General features: G+C 43.9%; 1 protein-coding gene across 7 annotated transcripts in view; it reads left to right on the top strand.

Annotated features, from left to right (window-relative positions):
* PHF8 (PHD finger protein 8) overlaps positions 1–20,550 on the top strand; it is a 114,641-nt gene that overhangs the window by 18,047 nt on the left and 76,044 nt on the right. For all 7 annotated transcript variants that reach the window (XM_010388866.2, XM_010388867.2, XM_010388871.2 and 4 more), the window contains exons 3-8: positions 6,583–6,668; positions 7,055–7,163; positions 11,806–11,966; positions 12,885–13,026; positions 14,740–14,926; positions 18,968–19,130. In XM_010388866.2, the coding sequence (XP_010387168.2) occupies positions 6,583–6,668; positions 7,055–7,163; positions 11,806–11,966; positions 12,885–13,026; positions 14,740–14,926; positions 18,968–19,130 (848 nt within the window). The remainder of the gene's footprint in view (positions 1–6,582; positions 6,669–7,054; positions 7,164–11,805; positions 11,967–12,884; positions 13,027–14,739; positions 14,927–18,967; positions 19,131–20,550) is intronic.

A 20,550-nucleotide genomic window follows, 5' to 3' on the forward strand; every position in this document is an offset into this window, starting at 1 on the left:
ATTTGTGTTTTTAAATGATCACTTTAGCTGTAGTGTGGAGGGCCAATTGGGTGGGGACAGAATAGGGGCCAGGAGTCCAGTTAGGAGGGCAGGACAATAACTGAGTTAGAGGTAATAGTGGCCTTAACTAGTGCAGGGACAGTAAGGATGACAAATTGGCACAATTGATAGCTAATAAAGAGAGTTGATAGGACATGCTGATAACTTGGATAACAACAACAAACATACAGAGCACTTACTATGGGCCAGGCAATGTTCTAAACACTTTCTATATATTAGTTCATTAGCTTTTAATAACAACCTTAAGAAGTAGGTACAGTTTTTATCCCCATCTTACAATGAGGAAGCAGAGGCACAGAGAGGTTAAGTAACTTGTCCAAGATTCCACAGCTAGTAAGTGGCACAGCCAGTATGCAAACCCAGAGAGTTGACCTAAAGTCAGTGTTCTTAACTTGATGCTAGAATGCCTACTTCAGGGTATAGCGGAGGGAGAGGGCTAGAGGTGAATCAGTGATGGCTGCCAGGTTTCTGGCTTGAATGCCTGGTGAGGTTATGGAGCCATTTGCTGAAGTGGGAAACCTAAGAGAAGGGAGCATGTTTAGGGGACAGACAGAGGGAGAAACTGAGTTTGGACATGTTGAATTTGAAGTACGTAAGTGACTATCCAGTAGAAATGTCTCCCCCAGGAGGCATTTGGAGGGAAGGCTCTAAAATCCAGCAGGAAGATCTGGCTTGGAGTTATGAGTGCATAGAGGGCACATGGAGCCCTGGGAGTGAGAACAATGAGGAAAAGTGAGGAGAAAAGAGTGCCCAGGTAAGAGGACCTAAGAAACTTCAACATTTAAGGACTGGGCAGGAGAAAAAGAATTCATTGGGAAAAAGGAACAGCCAAAGACATAATTAAAATCACATCACATCCCTAACTCATAGTGTCTGTGACTCCCCAGTTCTTGTGGCTACCCAGGAAAAGCTAGAGTGCATTACAGTGGCTTACAATAACCTACTATGTGAGTCTATTGCCTTTCTGACTTACTACTGTCCTCCTAGCTCTCTACTCTAGAACACTCTCCTCCTCTCTGCTACCTTTGTAGTCTAGGGACGCTCCCACCACAGGGCTTTTGTACTTGCTGTTCTTATTGGGATGCTCTTCCTTTTTTTTTTTTTTTTGAGATGGAGTCTCGCTCTGTCTCCCAGGCTGGAGTGCAGTGGCCGGATCTCAGCTCACTGCAAGCTCCGTCTCCCGGGTTTACGCCATTCTCCTGCCTCAGCCTCCCGAGTAGCTGGGACTACAGGCGCCCGCCACCTCGCCCGGCTAGTTTTTTGTATTTCTTAATAGAGACGGGGTTTCACCGTGTTAGCCAGGATGGTCTCGCTCTCTTGACCTCGTGATCCACCCGTCTCGGCCTCCCAAAGTGCTGGGATTACAGGCTCGAGCCACCGCGCCCTGCCTGGATGCTCTTCCTTCATAGCCACATGAGAGGCTTGCTCCCTTACTCCCTTTGGGTCTTTATTCAAAAGCCATTTTGTCAGTCTTTACCTGTCTTCCCTATCTAATATTTCACCCTCACTGCCATTCTTCCCTGCCCCCCCCCGATTGTGTGTGTGTGTGTGGTGTATAGTGTTATTCACATATATGTATTCGTCTATATTCCCCTTTCTGTTTTTTTTTTTTTTTCTACCTAGGTCTTCTCATTATCTAACATACAATGTGTTTCACCAATTGCATTGATTTATCTTGTTTCTTGTCTTCCTCCCCACTAGAACATCAGCTCTGTGAGGGCAGGGATTTTTGTATGCTTTGTTTTTTGTCTTCATCTCACCAGCACCCAGACCAGACAGAGCCTGGCGGATGCTCATTAAATGTCAGCTGAAGGAAGGGCACCAGCCAAATGGGGCATTATAGAAGTAAAGGGTAGAAAGCTTGTCAGGTGGAGAGAGTACAGGGTTGGCAGTGCGAAAATGGTGCTAACGGGTTAAGGGAGATAAAGCGGAGAAGTACTTATTGCTTATATCAACAAAGAGGTCAGGACATCAGTGAGATCTATTTTAAAGAAGGTGGGGACTAAGATCAGACTGTAGCAGGGGATGAGTCACAAAGTGCACATAGCAACCCTAAAAAAAGTATTGATTTGGCTTTGATAGAACACCTCTGGATACTACTGGGCAGCCAAGGGTGGGAGGGAGACTTTTTACTGTATATACTTCTGTACTCCGAGTTTTGCACCATGTACAACCATTACTTAAAAAAGGGATCATTATCAAGCTGCATAGATTTATTTACTTTGTTTTTAAGCTGCATAGGTTTAAAGAAAGATGATGTTTGGCTGTGAAGGGGCAAACAGGAGGGAGGGAGGATAGGAGGGTGGGTAAGTCTTGGTTTTTAAAGTTGTAAACATGAATAGACTTGTTTAAATGCTATTGTGAAGAAAGAGAGAGAGATTGAAGATACTGCAGAAAGAAGGAATAATTGATTGAGAAGGTAAGAAAACATGTGACCCAGATGGAAAACTTGGCTTTAGAAGGAAGGAAAGAGTACTGTTGTTACGACAGGAAAAAAAGGATGGGTGTAGAAGGAAGTATATTTGGTGATGAGAAGTTAAGGTAGTTCACCTCTGATTACTTAATTTTCTCTAAGAAGTAGGAAGTGCATCGCCTCTCAGTCTTTTGGCTAAGATCAAGTGTAGAAGTAGGAAGTGGCTGGCATGATGGCTCACACCTGTAATCCCAACACATTGGGAGGCTGAGGTAGAAGATCACTTGAGGCCAGAAGTTTGAGACCATTCTGGGCAACAAAGCAAGACACCCCTTTTCTACAAAACACACACACAGACACAAATTAGCTGGGCATGGTGGTGTGTGCTTGTCCTAGCTACTTGGGAGGCTGGGGCAAGAGGATCACTTGAGCCTAGGAGTTCAAGGCTGCAGTGAACTATGACTGGCACCACTGCTCTCCAGCCTGTGCAACCCAGGGAGACCCTGACTCTAAAAAAAACAAAGTAAAATAAAAACATTAAGGAACTCAATGCTTAAAACAACAACAACCAAAAACAAAAACCAGAAGTAGTAGGAAGCAAGGTAATTTGCTGAGAGAGAAGAGGCAGGTAGCAGGGTAAGAGATTTGAAATAGCCACAGTAGATAATGAGAGAAAGTTGAGTAGGGAATTACAGAAGGATCGTCAGGCAGCATGATCCAGATTTTTTTTTTTTTTTTTTTTGAGACAGAATCTGGCTCTGTCGCCCAGGCTAGAGTGCAGTGGCACGATCTCGGCTTACTGCAACCTCTGCCTCCTGGGTTCAAGCTGTTCTGCCTCAGCCTCCTGAGTAGCTGGAATTACAGGTGCCCACCGCCATTCCCAGCTAATTTTTGTATTTTAAGTAGAGATGGGGATTCATCATGTTGGCCAGGCTGGTCTTGAACTCCTGACCTCAGTTGATCCACCTGCCTCAGCCTACCAAAATGCTGGGATTACGGGCGTGAGCCACCTCGCCTGACCAATGCAAATATTTTGGACAGTGAATTTATGATGGCACCAATCCAATGGGTGACTTTTCTCTAGCCACATCTAGTGGTCTAGAGTTAGGTAGCTGTATTGAGCCAGGGTTAGGGTTTGCATGTGGGAATGAAAGGCAGTGGGGCAAGTGAGGATATCTGTAAGAGAATGATTGAAGTGAGGAATGCTGGAATCTCAACCAGATAGGGAAGGAGGGTAAAGTCAAGAGTGTATGAATAGGTGAGTTTTGAGGGCAAAGAACAGGATATAGTGAATGAGAGCTGGATAGATAGACTTGTGGTCAGAGAGGGTGATGTATGAGTTTCATACTCCAGAAGTACAGCAGTTGCTGGTGTTGGCAGGGTCTGGAGGATGGTCATGAGAGTTGGTAGCTGAAATGGGAGTAGAGGTAGCAGTCTCTGAAGATGAGAAGATCAAGAAACTAAGTGCCTGGAATGTTGTATCTCCACATGGATACTGATTTCATGTAGGATGTTGGCAGGACTTGGGTTGGAGAAGAATCTGAGCAGGTTCTTCAGCGACTGAAGGGGTATGTTGGGGAGATGGGTATGTGGCAGTGATGAAGAAGAGTGAGAAGTGGTATAGCTGGATGGTATGGAACTCAGAGCAGTGGGAGCTCTTACACAAGGTGGAGGAGAGATGATCTGGAAGTCTCACCAGGGAGTGAGAGGGATGGCTCCCCACAACCCAGTCCTGAGTTATGTGGCAAAGAACCAAGGCACTTTTAAAATTTCCAATCTATGGTGGGCCAATCCTTTTATAATATAAAAAAAAAGAATTATTAGAAAAAATGCCATGAACCTGCTGGGCGTGGTGGCTCATGCCTGTAATCCCAGCACTTAGGGAGGCCGAGGTGGGCAGATCACGAGGTCAGGAGATCGAGACCATCCTAGCTAACACGGTGAAACCCCATCTCTACTAAAAATACAAAAAATTAGCCGGGCGTGGTGGTGGGCGCCTGTAGTCCCAGCTACTTGGGAGGCTGAGGCAGAAGAATGGTGAGGACCCGGAGGTGGAGCTTGCAGCGAGCTGAGATCCCGCCACTGCACTTCAGCCTGGGCGACAGAGCGAGACTCTGTCTCAAAAAAAAAAAAAAATATATATATGTATATATGGTATGAACCAAAAAACATATAAAAGACAAGCCCAAAATTTTATTATTAGATTGAACGGATATAAAATTATTCTGTTACATTGCTGTAAAAACCTTTGCATAATAGTGATGCTTACTCTTACTTTCTGTACTTATCACAGACCTGTAGTAAATAGTTCACAGACCAGCATTAGTCTGTGGGCCACACTTTGAGTGGCACTGGTGTAGAGAAAATGACTTTCCCATAGGAGAAACTGCATTCAGTTAAGCCTGGAAGGTGAAGGAGTGTTTGTTGAAGGGAGTGCCAATGTTCAGCAGTTTGTTTACCAAGTTGGGAAAGGGGATGAGCAGCGGGTGTTTAGAGTAGAGAAAGCACATAGCCACATGGGGTGAAAGTTTAGGAGAGAGAGAGGTGAAGAGGCTTCCTTCTTCAGTACTGTCCAGAGGGAATGGGGGTATGAGATAGAAAGCATGCAGTCCAGGGAAGTGAGTTAATGCTACAAAGTCTGGGGAATATCTTTGAAGAAGGTTTAGGCAGGTGAAAGGTGAGGTCCAGACTGGACTTCTAGCACTTACTGTGAAACCAGATACTTACTGTGTATCAGACTTTATGCTCACTGTGCTGCACACATTAGTGTTATTTTTATAGAGATGGGGTTACCCTATGTTGCCCAGGCTGGTCTTGAACTCCCGGCCTCAAGCAGTCCTCCCACTTTGGCCGCCCAAAGTACTGGGATTACAGGTGTGAGCTACCGCGACTGGCCATGCTTTGCACTTTATATACATTATCTTATTGAATCCTTAAAAACCCTACAAAGTTGATGGTGATATCCCTGGTTTATAGATAAGCTGCTGGTTTATAGGCATGAGATTATTAGTTGGGAAGATGGTAGAGTCCTAATCCCAGGAAGTCCATTTATGAGCATGATCTTGGCTGAAACAACTTGAACTCTGCCTTAATGTTCTCTGCCGTGTGTGGCAAACCAAAGATTTTAAGACTTGGGTCTTCTTTTTTTTTTTTTTTTTTTTTTTTTTTTTTTTTTTTTTTTTTTTTTTTGGAGACAGGGTCTCGTCCTGTCACACAGGCTCAGCCTCCATGCTCAGCTAAATTTTTTTGTTTGTTTTGGTAGAGTTGGGGGTCTCAATTTGTTGCCCAGGCTGGTCTTGAGCTCATGAGCTCAAGTGATCCTCCTGCCTCAGCCTCCCAAAGTTCTGGGATTACAGGTATGAGCCACTGTGACTGGCCTAGGTGTTTACTTTTAGCAAGAATTTATTTGGGGGGCTGCTGGTGCCTTCCGTAGTAAGGGAAGGTTGAATTTTGTGAGATTACCACCTCATATACATGCAAAGTCAAATTTTCAAAATTAAGTAAATCTTTTTAAGTCTTTAAAATGTGAAGTAAGCAACAGATGTTTGTTGTAGGAAATTAGAAGCATAGATAAAATAAAAAGGATTATCTGTAATTTTTCATTCAGAACTACTGTTGACTATAATTTTTTTTTTAGTCTTTTTCATTTAATTAAATATCTCAAGTTTAAAAATTAGGTTATAAGGCTGGGCGTGGTGTGGCTCACACCTATAATCCTAGCACTTTGGGAGGCAGAGGTGGGTGGATCACTTGAACTCAGGAGTTTGAGACCAGCCTGGCCAATGTGGTGAAACCTCGTCTCTACTGAAAATACAAAAATTAGCCAGGCGTGGTGGCACATGCCTATAATCCCAGCTAATTGGGAGGCTGAGGCAGGAGAATCACTTGAACCCAGGAGGCAGAGGTTGCAGTGAGCCATGATCACACCACTGTCTAATTAGTAACCCCTAACCACATGTGGCTGCTGAGCACTTGAAATTTTAAATTTTACTTAATTTTAATGGATTTAAACATAAATAGCCACATGTACTTAACAGCTGTTCTACTGGACAGCACTGTTCTAGACCTCATAAAAAATAAAATTTCCATAAACCTTGACTCTTTTTCAGTTGTGTTGGTGTTGAAGAGGAGAAGGCTGCTGACATTGACCTCTACCACTGCCCCAACTGTGAAGTCTTGCATGGGCCCTCCATTAGTAAGTAGATCTTAGGGTTTCCTAGAGAAGACAATCCAGAGGAGAGACAAAGGAAAGGAAATTTGGGGGAGTGATTAATTTTGCCTGAGCACTTCTGATTCTTCTTCCTCAGGAAATAGCAGAAACCTGTGCAGGCTCCACAGGCCAGCAGCTATCTCACTGAGAGGGCAGAAGTTCATAACTTCACCTCCCTCTCTTCCTAAGACTTGTCCAGAGAAAGTACCCATCTTCACCAGGAACTTTCCTGAATCTGTGAGGACCTCATTGACTACAAATGCTCCAAGGGGTGGTTAGATTGGAAGAGAAGAATCTACTGAGGCCTTTGTTCTTGGTATCATAGCTCATGACCGTTCTGACTCACAATCTCTCATCTTTTTCTGGCTTAGTGAAAAAACGCCGCGGATCTTCAAAGGGGCATGATACACACAAGGGGAAACCAGTGAAGACCGGGAGCCCTACGTTCATCAGAGAGCTCCGGAGTAGGACTTTTGACAGGTGAGGAACCCTACCTCCAAAGGCTGGTGAATGCCAGGGCTCTGGGAGGCCGGAACTCACCTCTTCCCAGCTTTCCCAGTGGCTGTCCCATTAGGAGCCTCCCCGATTTGTGAGTATCTTCAGGGCACTGCAAATTCCTTTTGGTTTGGTCAATTTCTGGAAAACTTTTGGTAGTTGGGAGGCAGTATTCACCTAAGTTAGATACTTAAATTTACCCAAGGAATGCTGACTAGAAGGAGTCTTAGGATCAGAAAGTTTAATTAATTCTCTCATAGAGAAGAAGAAACTCTTTTAATATAAAAAAATTATTGGTCATATATCTCTTTTATAATCGAAAAGAGGTTTTATCTTTTTAAAATTAAGCTGGCCATGTTAAAAGTAAATTACATGAAATAAGCAAAAATAATGAGTTAAAAGAAGGAACAAAGCAGTCTCTTTTGCTTGGTTTTTTAATTCAGTACACCATGTTCAGGTTTTTTAAAAATAATTTCAACTTTGATTTTAGATTCAGGAAGTACTTGTGCAGCAGGTTTGTTTAAGTGGGTATACTGCATGTGCTGAGGTTTGGGGTGCAAATGGCCCCATCACCCAAGCAGTGAACATAGTACCCAGTAGCTAGTTTTTCAGCCCCTTCCCTGCTACCTCCCTCCTGACTAGAGTGGTCCCCAGTATCTATTGTTCCCATCTTTGTCTGTGGGTACCCAATGTTTAGCTCCTACTTAAAAGTAAGAACAAGCAATATTTGATTTTCTGTTCCTGCATTAATTGGCTTAGGATAATGGTCTTCAGCTGCATCCATGTTACTGAAAAGTACATGATTTCATTCTGTTTTATGGCTGTGTAGTATTCCATGGTATATATGTACCACACTTTTCTTTATCCATTCCACTGTTGATGGGCACCTAGTTTGATTCCATGTTTTACTATTGTGAATAGTGCTGCAGACATATCAGTGCATGCGTCTTTTTAGTAGAATGGTTTATTTTCCTTTGGGTATATATACCCAGTAATGGGATTGCTGGGTGGAATGGTAGTTCTCTTTTAAGTTCTTTGAGAAATCTCCAAACTGCTTTCCATAGTGGCTGAACTAATTTACATTCCCACTAACATGGTGTAAGTATTCCCTTTGCTCTGCAGCCTTATCAGGATCTGTTATTTTTTTTACTTGTTTTCAGGTTTTCTGTAACCGAAGTGTTACTTGGAATAAGTGTTTCTTCAACTTAATATTTCTTGTTCTATTTGTTTATTTAAAGGCGGAAACTCTCCTCTCTACCCCAGACTCCTCAGGTTCCTTCTCCAAAGTCAACCCGTTATTTGTAGATTCTTTCAGAAATGGTTTTTGCATATACAAACATAGATTTTTTTTAATTCCTTTTTTTGACCCAAGTGGAAACACTATATATTGTTCCGTATCTTGCTTTTTTTTTTCTCTTTTTTTGACACGGAGTCTCGCTCTGTCACTCAGCCTGGTGTGCAGTGGCGCGATCTTGGCTCCCTGCAAGCTCCGCCTCCCGGGTTCACGCCATTCTCCTGCCTCAGCCTCCCAAGTAGCTGGGACTACAGGCGCCCACCATCACGCCTGGCTAACTTTTTTTTTTGTATTTTTAGTAGAGGTGGGGTTTCACCATGTTGACCAGGATGGTCTCGATCTCCTGACCTCATGATCCGCCCGCCTTAGCCTCCCAAAGTGCTGGGATTACAGGCATGAGCCACCGCGCCCGGCCCTGTGTCTTGCTTTTTTTAAGAAAACTTATGTATATTTGAGATCAATCCATAATAGCACATACAGATGTTCTTTTTCATGGCTGTTTAATATTACATTACATGGTGTAACATTTATTTAACAGGTCCTCTACTGATGGACATTTAAGTTGATTCTAGTATTTTGCTATTAGAAAGAAATACTGTAATGAATATCTTTGCACTTAAGTTTTTGCATACGTTGCCAATTACATCCATAGTGGCTATACCATTCTACACTCCCACAGATAATGTGCGGAGGGTGCCGATTTTCCTATATCCTAGCCAATATTGTTTGTTTGTTTTATTTTATTTTTTTTTGAGATGAAGTCTCTTGTCTCCCAGGCTGGAGTGCGATGGTGTGATCTCGGCTCACTGCAACCTCCGCCTCCCGGGTTCAAGCGATTCTCCTGCCTTGGTCCCCCGAGTAGCTGGGATTACAGGCACCTGCCTCCACGCCTGGCTAATTTTTGTATTTTTAGTAGAGATGGGTTTTTTACCATGTTGGCCAGGCTGGTCTTGAACTCCTGACTTCAGGTGATCCACCTGCCTCGGCCTCCCAAAGTGCTGGGATTACAGGCGTGAGCCACCATGCCTGGCCACCAATATTGTTTATTATCAGTTTTTTTTGCCTTTCTGATAAATCGTGAAATCCTGCTGTTTCCACTTGTGCTTCTTCTCTTTTCTTTTTTTTTTTTTTAGAGGCAGTGTCTTGCTCTGTTGCCTAGGCTGGAGTGCAGTGGTGCAATCTCAGCTCACTGCACCCTCCGCCTCCTGGGTTCAAGCAATTCTTCTGCCTCAGCCTCCCAAGTAGCTGGGATTACAGGCATGCACCACCATGCCCAGCTGATTTTTGTATTTTTAGTAGAGACGGGGTTTCACCATGCTGGCCAGGCTGGTCTCAAACTCCTGACCTCAAATGATCTGCCCACCTCAGCCTCCCAAAGTGTTGGGATTACAGGTATGAGTCACTGCACTCAGCCCACACTTGTATTTCTTTAATTATGAAGGAAATAAGTAGTTTTTTTTTTTTTTTTTTTTTTTTTTGAGACAGGCTGGAGTCCAGTGGTGCAATCACCACTCTCTGCAGCCTCAACCTCCCTAGCTTAATCCATCCTCCCACCTGCGCTTCCTGGGTAGCTGGGACTACGGGTGTGTGCCACCATGCCCAGCTAATTTTTTTTTTTTTTTTTTTGTATTTTTTGTAGAGACGGGGTTTTGCCATGTTGCCCAGGCTGGTCTCCAACTCCTGAGCTCAAACAATCTGCCTTCCTTGGCCTCCCAAAGTGCTGGGATTATAGTTGTGAGCCACTGCACTCAGGCTTAGATTTCATACATTTATAAGCCAGCTTGTTTTCTCTGTGAACTGCTAGCTTATGTTGACAGGCATTCTGTTGTGTTACTGTTACTGATTTATAACAGCTTTCTTGCAGAAAATTTTAATTTCTATATGGTTAAATTTATTTATTACTATTTTTAATGACTACTGGGTTTTTCCCAGATTTTTCTGCTCTTAAAGCTTTATTTTTTGGAATTTAATCTTTGGACCATCTAGGATTATGTAAAGAATGAGATAGGCAGGCCGGGCACGGTGGCTCACGCCTGTAATCCCAGCACTTTGGGAGGCTGAGGCGGGCGGATCACCTGAGGTCGGGAGTTCACGACCAGCCTGACCAATATGTAGAAATCCCGTATCGACTAAAAATAGAAAATTAGCTGGGGGTGGTGGCGCTTGCCTGTAATCCCGGCTACTCGGGAGGCTGAGGTAGGAGAATCGCTTGAACCTGGGAGGCAGAGGTTGTGGTGAGCCGAGACTGTGCCATTGCACTCCCGCCTGGGTAACAAGAGTGAAACTCTGTCCCCCCCGCAAAAAAAAATGAGATAGGCATTGAGCTTAATATATTTGTCCCAGCACAGGTTGTCAGAGTTTGTCAAATACAAATCTTTTCTCCACCATGATTTAAAGAAAACGATTTTCTTTTCTTTTTTTTTTAAAAAAAAAAGGGCCGGGCGTGGTGGCTCAAGCCTGTAATCCCAGCACTTTGGGAGGCCGAGACGGGCGGATCACGAGATCAGGAGTTCGAGACCATCCTGGCTAACACGGTGAAACCCCGTCTCTACTAAAAAATACAAAAAAAGCTAGCCGGGCGAGGTGGCGGCTCCTGTAGTCCCAGCTACTCGGGAGGCTGAGGCAGGAGAATGGCGTAAACCCAGGAGGCGGAGCTTGCAGTGAGCTGAGATCCGGCCACTGCACTCCAGCCCGGGCGACAGAGCAGGGACTCTGTCACCCAGACTGGAGTGCAGCGGCATGATCAAAGCTCACTGTAGCCTCCAACTCCTAAGGTTCAAGTGATCTTCCTGCCTCAGCCTCCCAAGTATGTAGGACTGTAGGCCTGCACCACCATGCCCTGCTAATTTTGAATTTTTTTTGTGGAGATAGGTTTAGAAATGATGCCCAGTCTGAAACTCATTAAGTACGCATGTTGAGAAAGTTGTTGTATATGCATGTTGAGAAAGTTGTTGTAAAAATGTTGCTGTTTTGTTTTAATCATTCTTTTCTCTTTGACAGTGTTTTAAATTGAGTAATGCTGCTCTTGGTTAGAACAAATCTGCCAAACTCGTCAGATGTGTCTTTTCTTTCTGGCCAGGCTTTTGACTGATTTCTTCTTGTCACCCAGAGAAGAGCACCATGTTGGCAGAATACTCCCCACCTCTGCCAGTGACCTGATCTCTTGCCTTGGACAGATCATTTCTTCCCTGGCAGATGAGGTTTTTGCCATTAGTTACCAGCTTACATTAAGTCCCCTCATAAAAACCCCACCTCTTGGGTGAGTGGCAGCCTCCAATAAGGCCTTCAGTGGGCAGTGCCTCAGGCTCAAGCTTTCTCTTCTGTGGCCCTCAGCTCAGATGAAGTGATTCTGAAGCCCACTGGAAATCAACTGACTGTGGAATTCCTGGAAGAAAATAGCTTCAGTGTGCCCATCCTGGTCTTGAAGAAGGATGGGTTGGGCATGACGCTGCCCTCGCCATCATTCACTGTGAGGGATGTTGAACACTATGTTGGTAAGACACTACAGACCCTTTTAATTGTAACATTGTTCATTCCTGTCAAGATCTGTGTCCCTTCCCCTCAAATCTGTTTTTGCATTTCCTCTCTAACCATCTTGGGAATCTGAGGTGAAATGCCTTGTCCAAAGTCATTCTTCGGCAGAGAGAGCCAACATCCTAGTCTCCTGTTCTCCTTTCATTCACTCATTCGTTTATCAGAGACAGGGTCACGCCCTGTTGCCCAGGCTAGAGTACAGTGGCGTGATTAACTCACTGCAACCTCCACCTCCTCCTGGGCTCCAGGGATCCTCACACCTCAGCCTCCCGAGTAGTTGAGACTACAGGGATGCACCACCATGCCTAGCTAGTTTTGTTTATTTTTTGTAGAGATGACGTCACGCTATGTTGCCCAGGCTAATCTCCAACTACTGGGCTCAAGCGATCCTTCCACCTCGGCCTCCCAAAGTGCTGGGATTACAGGTGTGAGCCACCACGCCCAGCTCCTTCTCCTTTTAATAGTCTATACAACCCTAGGTTGAACTCCGTTTTTTACCTGGGAAGTTCTAGGGATCATTTTCTGTCTTCTTTTGAAATGAGAAAGCTTTTGACTGTGGCTCTCACATGCCACTTGTTATCTGGGCATGAGATTCTGTGGAGAGGATGAGAAGAAATGGAGAAGCAAGGCCCAGGCAGGTGGACTACTATGTGTGAAGCTGTGTGTCAGGTAGTTCCATTGCCCTAGCAGGGCACATAGATCTAAGGAAAGTGTGATCCGTTCCTACCCCTGCCCCCCAAACAAACACACACATATACATACAGTGTCGGTGGAGAGAAGCTTTGAGTGTAAGGCCATTCTAGGGACTCATGAGGGGACAAGAGAGTCTTCCACAGTCTCTGAGACTACTTGGTGCAGAACCTATCTCTTTACTCCAGGTTCTGACAAAGAGATTGATGTGATTGATGTGACCCGCCAGGCTGACTGCAAGATGAAGCTTGGTGATTTTGTGAAGTATTATTACAGCGGCAAGAGGGAGAAAGTCCTCAATGTCATTAGTTTGGAATTCTCTGATACCAGGTAAGAGGTGCAGGAATAACAAACCTGACAAAGTGCCTGAAACTTGTGTGATATATCTAGTGTACATTCGTGTTCTTCTCTCTTTTTTTTTGAGACAGAGTCTTGCTCTGTCACCCAGGCTGGAGTGCAGTGGCACAATCTTGGCTCACTGCAACCTCCGTCTCCTGGGTTCAAGCAGTTGTCCTGCCTCAGCCTTCCAAGCAGCTGGGATTATAGGCGCCCGCCACCATGCCTGGCTAATTTTTGTATGTTTAGTAGAGGCAGGGTTTCACAATGTGGGCCAGGCTGGTCTCGAACTCCCTACCTCAGGTGATCTGCCCACCTCGGCCTCCCAAAGTGCTGTGATTACAGGCATGAGCCACTGCACCTCGCCTCGTGTTCCTTTCTCTTCTTCCTGGTGGTTTCTTCCTCTGGGATGGTGAGCTGGGTTTTTTTTCTAGGGTAGCTGCTCATATTATCACACTTGAGTCATATGTCTCCACAGTTTATAGCACTGGATAGATTATATAGTAGCTATTTTAATTAATTTTTGTCTCCTTTTTCAAGACCTTTGACCTTTTCCTCCTGTATACAACAGTGGCATAGTCACTGTGTAACTGCTGGGATAGGTCCTCAGTTCCTGGAAATAGATTTACTAAAATTACCCCAATGTAGGTTTCTTACATTTAAAAAGAAAAAGAGAAATCTATTTACCTTTAAATGATTCTATCTGGACTCACACACTCAATAGATAAGGTATATAGTCTTCTCTTTGGGTCAGAAATATGGAAAATACCAAGAAATCATAACTTATCTTTTTGCCCTTAGGAAACTTACTGTCTGATTATTTACATTTTTAACTTTTAATTTGTAGATTCATAGAAAGTTGCAAAAAAATGTACAGGGAGGTCCTGTGTACTCTTTAGCCACTTTCCCTCAATAGTAGTAACATATTATGTAATTACAGTACAATATTAAGACCCTTGCTGTTGTTTTTAAGACGCAAGGTTAAACAACCTGAGAGTGTTTTAAAACTATATTTGTTAGTTTATACCTCATTTCATCCTGAAAGACTATTAAAGGTAGCTTACAGAGATGTGGAGAAGCCAAAAAAAAACAAAAGAAAAATTAGAACAAAAGTGAAATAAGATTGGGAAATAGAATATGCATGTGGTGGGTACTCTGCACATAAAATGCATTTATGAATGTCTGGATAGTTGGTGGAGATGGACTGTAGAGTTTTCAGTGAATTTCCTGAAGGTCAGAACAAAGAGAGGAGTGCAATACTGTAAGATTTTACGTAGGATAAAAACAACCATATGTTTCAGAGAAACATTTCTTTACCTGGGACTGAGCCCTGTGAGGTTGCTCTAGTGGTTTCTCATAAGGAAGACACTCTGAGATAGGGATAGTGCAATAACTTCTATAATCCACATGCGAAGTGAGTAGTCTGGAGTGGGCCTGGGGAGTATGAGCATTTAGTGGAGGAAATGAACACCTTTGACTGGAGAAGCCTGTGGAGCTGGGACTTGGGATTTCTGGAGATGAGTAGAGTGAGGATACTGACCAGACTTACAGAACAGAAATAAGTGTCTTGTGTGCCTTTGGGAATTCTGTGGAGGGAACTTGTTCTCTGACTTATCTGACACTCATTGAACTGTGGGGTATTTTATTCAGGCCTCAACCTTCTATTCCCAATCAGCTGACATCTGCTCTCCACCCCTTCCTTGGTAGACTTTCTAACCTTGTGGAGACACCGAAGATTGTTCGAAAGCTGTCATGGGTTGAAAACTTGTGGCCAGAGGAATGTGTCTTTGAGAGACCCAATGTACAGAAGTACTGCCTCATGAGTGTGCGAGATAGCTATACAGACTTTCACATTGACTTTGGTGGCACCTCTGTCTGGTACCATGTACTCAAGGTAGGAATGCGCATGGCTTCTGGAGGCAGCCAGGCCTTGGGCCTCCCTGTACGTGTCACATGGCAGCACAGAAACATTTTGAATTCGTTTGATTTACATTTTGAATAAAAAATACTTGATTTGGCCAGGCGTGGTGGCTCACCCCTGTAATCCCAGCACTTTGGGAGGTTGAGGCGTGCAGATCACGAGGTCAGGAGATTGAGACCATCCTGACTAACACGGTGAAACCCCATCTCTACTAAAAATACAAAAAATCAGCTGAGCGTGGTGGTGGACGCCTGTAGTCCCAGCTACTGGGGAGGCTGAGGCAGGAGAATGGCGTGAACCCGGGAGGCAGAGCTTGCAGTGAGTCGAGATCGTGCCACTGCACTCCAGCCTGGGCAACAGAGCAAGACTCCGTCTCCAAAAAAAAAAAAAATTTGATTCAAAAATGTTTGACTAATCAAACATTTTAAAATAATAGCAGATACCTGAGGTTTTCCTGGTTGTTACCTTCGTTTTTGTTGTTGTTGAGGCAGAGGAAAAACAAAGATTTTATTTATTTATTTATTTGAGATGGAGTTTTGCTCTGTCACCCAAGCTGACAGTTGCCAGTGCTGGAGTGCAGTGGCGTGATCTCAGCTCACTGCAACCTCTGCCTCCCGGGTTCAAGCAATTCTCCTGCCTCAGCCTCCCAAGTAGGTGGGATTATAGGCGCCCACCACCACGCCCAGCTAATTTTTGTATTTTTAGTAGACAGGGTTTCACCATGTTGGCCAGACTGGTCTCGAACTCCTGACCTGAAGTGATCTGCTTGCCTCCAACACACCTCCCAAAGTGTTGGGATTACAGTCATGAGCCACTGCACCCAACCACTCTTACTTTCTTAATTGAACTAATTAATACTAGCATGTACGGAAATGTCCACATTTACTTTGGAAATTCCTGGTAACATGAGAAACTTCCCTTCCTCCAACTTTATTGAGGTATAATTTATATACCATAAAATTCATCCATTTTGGCCGGGCGCGGTGGCTCACGCCTGTAATCCCAGCACTTTGGGGGGCCGAGGCGGAAGGATCATAAGGTCAGGAGATCGAGACCATCCTGGCTAACATGGTGAAACCCCGTCTCTACTAAAAATACAAAAAAAATTAGCTGGGCGTGGTGGCAGGCACTTGTAGTCCCAGCTACTGGGGAGGCTGAGGCAGGAGAATGGCGTGAACCTGGGAGGCGGAGCTTGCAGTAAGCCGAGATGGTGCCACTGCACTCCAGCCTGGGTGACAGAGTGAGACTCCATCTCAAAAAAAAAAAATAAATAAATAAACAAAAATTCATCCATTTTAATTGTACAATTTGATGAATTTTGTCAATTGTATATAGTCATTTAACTGCCACCACAGTGAAGATAAAACCTGTATAAGAAGTCTTTTTAAAGTCAGGATTTCTATAGTTTCCTTTTTAGTGATTGTTATAATTTTGTAATTAGTGTATTAATTGTCAGTGACTATAAAGGATTTTTGAGGTCTGGAAAACAAATTCCTTAAATGATTTTGGTTTTCACCATTGTTCACATTATTTAGTTTTCTTTTTTATTGTTATTATTTTTTTCTTTTTTTTTTTTTTTTTTTTTTTTTTTTTGAGATGGAGTCTCGCTCTGTCGCCCAGGCTGGAGTGCAGTGGCCGGATATCAGCTCACTGCAAGCTCCACCTCCCGGGTTTACGCCATTCTCCTGCCTCAGCCTCCCGAGTAGCTGGGACTACAGGCGCCCGCCACCTCGCCCAGCTAGCTTTTTGTATTTTTTAGTAGAGACGGGGTTTCACCGTGTTAGCCAGGATGGTCTCGATCTCCTGACCTCGTGATCTGCCCGTCTCGGCCTCCCAAAGTGCTGGGATTACAGGCTTGAGCCACTGCGCCCGGCCATTATTTTTTTCTTAAGAGACAGAATCTGGCTCTGTCACCCAAGCTGGAGTGCGGTGGTGCAATCATAGCTCACTGCAGCCTCTCACTCCTGGGCTCAAGGGATCCTCTCACCTCAGCCTCCTGAGTGGCTGGGACTATAGGTGCATGCCATCACTCCCAGCTAATTTTTTTTTACTTTTTTTTTTTTTTTTTTTTTAGAGACATTGTCTCACTTTGTCACCCAGGCTGGAGTGCAGTGGCACGATCATGGCTCACTGCAGCCTCGACCTGCTGTGCTTAAGCTGTCCTCCCACTTCAGCCTCCCAAGTAGCTGGGACTACAGGTGTACACCACCACTTCTGGCTAATTAAGAACATTTTTTTTGTAGAGACTAGCTCTCACTATGTTGCCCAGGCTGGTCTCAAACTCCTGAGCTCCAGAGATCTTCCCACCTTGGCCTCCCAAAGTGCTAGGATTACAGACATGAGCCACCGTGTCCAGACAGTTTTTTTACTTTATTTTTTGTAGAGACAGGGTCCCACTGTGTTGCCCAGGCTGGACTCAAACTCCTGGGTTCAAGTGCTCTTCCTGCCTTGACCTCCCAAAGTGCTGAGATTTCAGACTTGAGCCAACATGCCTGGCCTAGTTTTCTTACCAGAAAAGTCAAAGAAAAGAATGGAAAACTTGGATTGTGGCTCTTGTCCAAGTGATCACAAGTCCTTTAACTAGTTGTTTCCATTGGTTTATCATGTAGGAATTAGAATGTGTAAATGAAAGTGCTATTATGCAAATGTTAGGTTTAACTCTTATTTTAAAATAATTTCATTTTATAGAAAAGTTCAGAAATAATGGGAAGAATCTCTGCCCTTCCCCGAGATTCCTCAAATGTTACCATTTTATTATATTCCCTCTCTAAAGCAAACACAATAAAATGGTTATATATATTTTTTTCCTGAGACATTTGCACGTAGTTGCCGACATAGTATTCCTTTATATCTTTTTTTTTTTTTTTTTTTTTTTGCGACGGAGTCTCGCTCTTTCGCCCAGGCTGGAGTGCAGTGGCCGGATCTCAGCTCACTGCAAGCCCCGCCTCCCGGGTTTACGCCATTCTCCTGCCTCAGCCTCCCGAGTAGCTGGGACTACAGGCACCCGCCACCTCGCCCGGCTAGTTTTTTGTATTTTTTAGTAGAGACGGGGTTTCACTGTGTTAGCCAGGATGGTCTCGATCTCCTGACTTCGTGATCCGTCCGTCTCGGCCTCCCAAAGTGCTGGGATTACAGGCTTGAGCCACCGCACCCGGCCTCCTTTATATCTTAATAATTCAGTTGTAGTTCTTAACTACAGGTTTGTCTTAAAACTTTGTCTTAAAAACAATGTCTTAAATAATTTGTATAGTTATCAACATCAGGAAGTTAACATTGATATACTAGTACCTAATCTACAGATCTGATTCAATATTCTCCAGTTGTACAACTGATATTTCTAGTGTTACTTTTCTACATTGAAATTTATTATTGGGAAATATTGGTTAAACCGATCATGCTTTGAGAATATATTTGTGCTACTGGGTTTTTGTTTCTTTCTTTTTCTTTTTTTTTTTTTTTTTGCCAAATTATCTTTCTGGTGTTTATCCAGGCAAAACACAATTAGGAAATAAATGTTCTTCCAAAAGATAAATCACATAACATATAATCTTCCAGAAGTCCTTGGGCTTTGATTGCAGGTGTGGGAAGGAACACTCTGTAAATGGCATTTGAAGGCAAATTCAATTTTCTTCTCATCAGTAATGTGACCTTAAATTCTCCTAAGGCTACTAGTATTGATCTGTTCATCTGTAGAGGCCATTTTTTATTTGGCATTGTGTCTAAAATAGGAACACTTGGTGTACATTTGTCTTAACTTGAACAATTTTGTTTGAAATGCCCTTTCCAATTTGTTTTTGTCAAGTTTATAGAAACTTAAAAGTACAAAAAGCAAAGTGACCTTTTGAAGTTTTCCAAATCCACATAAAAATGATTCTTGGATGGGTTTGGGCAAGAAATCTGGCATATTGCCATCATTTTGGAGCATGGGAGAAATAATAGCCCTTTGGAGTACCCATTAAGGACTTTTCTGGAAACCCTTGGTATTTTTGTCACTTCAACCTCTTTTTGTTTCAGGGTGAAAAGATCTTCTACCTGATTCGCCCAACAAATGCCAATCTGACTCTCTTTGAGTGCTGGAGCAGTTCCTCTAATCAGAATGAGATGTTCTTTGGGGACCAGGTGGACAAGTGCTACAAGTGTTCCGTGAAGCAAGGACAGACACTTTTCATTCCCACAGGTCTTCCCTTGGGTTCCTCTGGGAGGGTTCAGGGAGGGTGGAAAGAAGAAGGGAACTTTTGGCCCCACAGCATATTAATCTGATTATGTGGGATGTCTTTCTCATATCAGCCAAAGGCGCAGAACTGGGCCTCAAGAAATTTCATGTGGTAGTCAGTGAGCAGCATGGTCACCTGGGGAGGCTGAAAGTGGGGAATGTCCAGGAGGAGGCTGATGGACTTCTTTGTCCTGGGTTGATGTCATCTTGGTGAAGATAGAGAACATGACTCTAAGCCCCGTAACTCTAGGGGTAGTGCCTGGGAGGCTGGCATTCTAGGCTGTAAGTCAGAATGACCTGTGGTGGGGATGGGGTTTTTTTTCCTAAACAGTATGTACCTGGGCTTCACTCTTAGAATTATGAATTCTTAGGTCTTGGGTGGGATTTGAGTATATTTATTGTGAAAAAATCCCCCAGTTGTCTCAATTTGGAGAGAGTTGACATCTTTACTTGATTGGGTCTTGTATGAATACATTGTATCTCTCCACTTACTTAGATTTTCTTTCATTTCTTTAATCAGAATTAGTGTTAAATTTTCTTAAAATGTATAGTAGAATTCTCCAGTGCAATCACATATGCCTGGAGATTTGTTTTCTTGGGAAGTTTTAAATTAACATTCAATTTTTTTTTTTTTTTTTTTTTTTGAGACAGAGTCTCGCTCTACCGCCCAGGCTGGAGTGCAGTGGCCGGATCTCAGCTCACTGCAAGCTCCGCCTCCCGGGTTTACGCCATTCTCCTGCCTCAGCCTCCCGAGTAGCTGGGACTACAGGCGCCCGCCACCTCGCCCGGCTAGTTTTTTGTATTTTTTAGTAGAGACGGGGTTTCACGGTGTTAGCCAGGATGGTCTTGATCTCCTGACCTCGTGATCCACCCGTCTCGGCCTTCCAAAGTGCTGGGATTACAGGCTTGAGCCACCGCGCCCGGCCAGCATTCAATTTTGAAAATCTTCATAAGGCTATTCAGATTTTGTATATCATGTTAAATAAGTTGCGATCATCTGCTTTTCAAGGAATTGGTCTATTTAATCTAAATTGTCAAATGTATGTGTGGAGTTGTTCATAGTGTTTTCCTTTTTTTTTTTTTTTTTTTTTTTTTGAGACGGAGTCTGGCTCTGTCTCCCAGGCTGGAGTGCAGTGGCGCGATCTCGGCTTACTGCAAGCTCCCCCTCCCGGGTTCCCGCCATTCTCCTGCCTCAGCCTCCTGAGTAGCTGGGACTACAGGCGCCCGCCTCCGTGCCCGGCTAATTTTTTTGTATTTTTAGTAGAGACGGGGTTTCACCGTGGTCTTGATCTCCTGACCTTGTGATCCGCCTACCTCGGCCTCCCAAAGTGCTGGGATTACAGGCGTGAGCCACCGCGCCCGGCCCCTTTTTTTTTGAGATGGA

The sequence above is a fragment of the Rhinopithecus roxellana genome, chromosome 7, assembly GCF_007565055.1.
Source record: "Rhinopithecus roxellana isolate Shanxi Qingling chromosome 7, ASM756505v1, whole genome shotgun sequence".
NCBI lineage: Eukaryota > Metazoa > Chordata > Mammalia > Primates > Cercopithecidae > Rhinopithecus > Rhinopithecus roxellana.